This window comes from Buceros rhinoceros, unplaced genomic scaffold (assembly GCF_000710305.1).
Source record: "Buceros rhinoceros silvestris isolate BGI_N320 unplaced genomic scaffold, ASM71030v1 scaffold17080, whole genome shotgun sequence".
Taxonomy (NCBI): Eukaryota; Metazoa; Chordata; class Aves; order Bucerotiformes; family Bucerotidae; genus Buceros; species Buceros rhinoceros.
Genome location: NW_010388077.1, coordinates 66,279 through 67,883, shown reverse-complemented (window position 1 = coordinate 67,883; position 1,605 = coordinate 66,279). Strand labels below are relative to the sequence as shown.

The 1,605-nt window shown below is 45.7% G+C and overlaps 1 protein-coding gene across 1 annotated transcript in view; it reads left to right on the top strand.

The window, feature by feature from the left end:
- The window catches only part of UNC5D (unc-5 homolog D (C. elegans)), a gene marked incomplete at its 5' end in the record, with an annotated part of 28,057 nt that extends 27,596 nt beyond the window's left edge, over nt 1–461 (top strand). The window contains one exon of the mRNA XM_010144792.1: nt 257–461. Coding sequence (XP_010143094.1) covers nt 257–461 — 205 coding nt within the window. The remainder of the gene's footprint in view (nt 1–256) is intronic.
- Between the last annotated feature and the right edge of the window lie 1,144 nt (nt 462–1,605).

Genomic DNA, 1,605 nt, shown 5'->3' with positions numbered 1-1,605 from the left:
GTCCTTCCAGCATCCCTGCCCCTCAAAGATAAAGGTCCTTGTCATCCTCCTCCTGCTAAACTGAGCAAGTGACATTTGAAGAATAAATGCATCAGTGAGTGACCTCTGGAGGTCATCTAGGGCTCGCTGAAGGAGTTTTCGGTTTTGAACACGTCTGCAGTGCTGGGCACAACACAGGGCACTTCCCCATTCCTGGCAGCCACAGTCTATGCTGTTCCTCACCCTCTTTGTTTCACCTTTTTCTCCCTCCTTTTAGGAATCTCTCCTATTTTGCCACGCAAAGCAGTCCCTCTGCCGTCATTCTGGACCTCTGGGAAGCCCGGCATCAACATGATGGTGACCTTGACTCCCTGGCCTGCGCCCTGGAAGAAATAGGAAGGACACACTCCAAAATCTCAGATGTAACAGAAACTGAGATTGAGGAGCCCGACTTCAACTACAGCAGACAAAATGGACTTTAGTCGCTTTTTTCCATTCCAGAACTGATGGCCAGCTTTGACAACCCCACTAGAGATGCCCTCTGGCAGGGAGGAAATAAGGGTTTCTGCCCAGTGTGTACAGAAACACACTCACTTCCACAATGCAGTCTGAGCTGGAGGAGCAGGAGCAGCCACTTTGAAAACCACCTCGGTAATAAGGAAAAAAAAGACAAGCTTCTCCCTGTCCTTTCTCATTCAGATTTCATGTCCTAATGTCAAACCCAAAACCACATGTTGCCATTCCCAGGAAGGAAGGAGTGAGATACAGAGCTAAATGAGAGAACTACTCTGACACAGCGTCTTTAGGACGCAGTAGTGCTGATGTGCTGCCCGGTGAAAATTGACAACGATCATCCCGAATAGTGAGAGCCGCGAAAGGGTGCTCCTAGTTTAAAGGTCTGTCTTCTCGAGTCCGTTTGTCCTGAATCTCTGACTTACCACACCTGGGGCAAGAGCAGGGTTCAAATCTCATTTGACAGCATCATGTTGTCACCTGTATCTGCTGCAGGAAAACTGAAAATGGGGCCCTACCCTGTTCAGCTGTTTGAGAAATCGGAAGATGTCATCACTCCTTAACTGCTGTCGTGTATTGCAAACATTTCCCTTAAAATTCCCATCACTTAATGAATGTTCCTTTGCTGCAGAGCTTCCCTGCCTAGTCTGGCAACAGTGCAACCCCCTTCTCTGTGGAATTAGTGCATGTGCGAGAGAGATTTACTGAACTTCTCCACTGCAAACTTTCACTGAGTCAAAAAAATGTTCCTTTGGGGGTGGATTTAAATAACCAAATAGAACACAGGAAATTGCCAGCCCTATTTTAGCAAGTTCACACTTTTTTTTTTTTATTTATTACTTCATGTTCTGGGGCTAAACTAAAAAAGCAGAGGTGAAGTCAATCAGCACAGCTTAACTTTGGTTTAGTTTCAGACTGACACAAACCGCACGTGCTGCCAAAAATTGGCTTGATTTGCTGGTGCAGTTTGGAAATGTCTGTGCTGGCTGTGTGCCACTTGGTTTAGTTACCACCCAACACAGAATCTATAGCTAGAGAATTCTCCTTGTGGGGTGTGGTTTGTTTTTTTTTTTAATCCATTTCATACAAAACTAATTCATTACTTCAACCGAA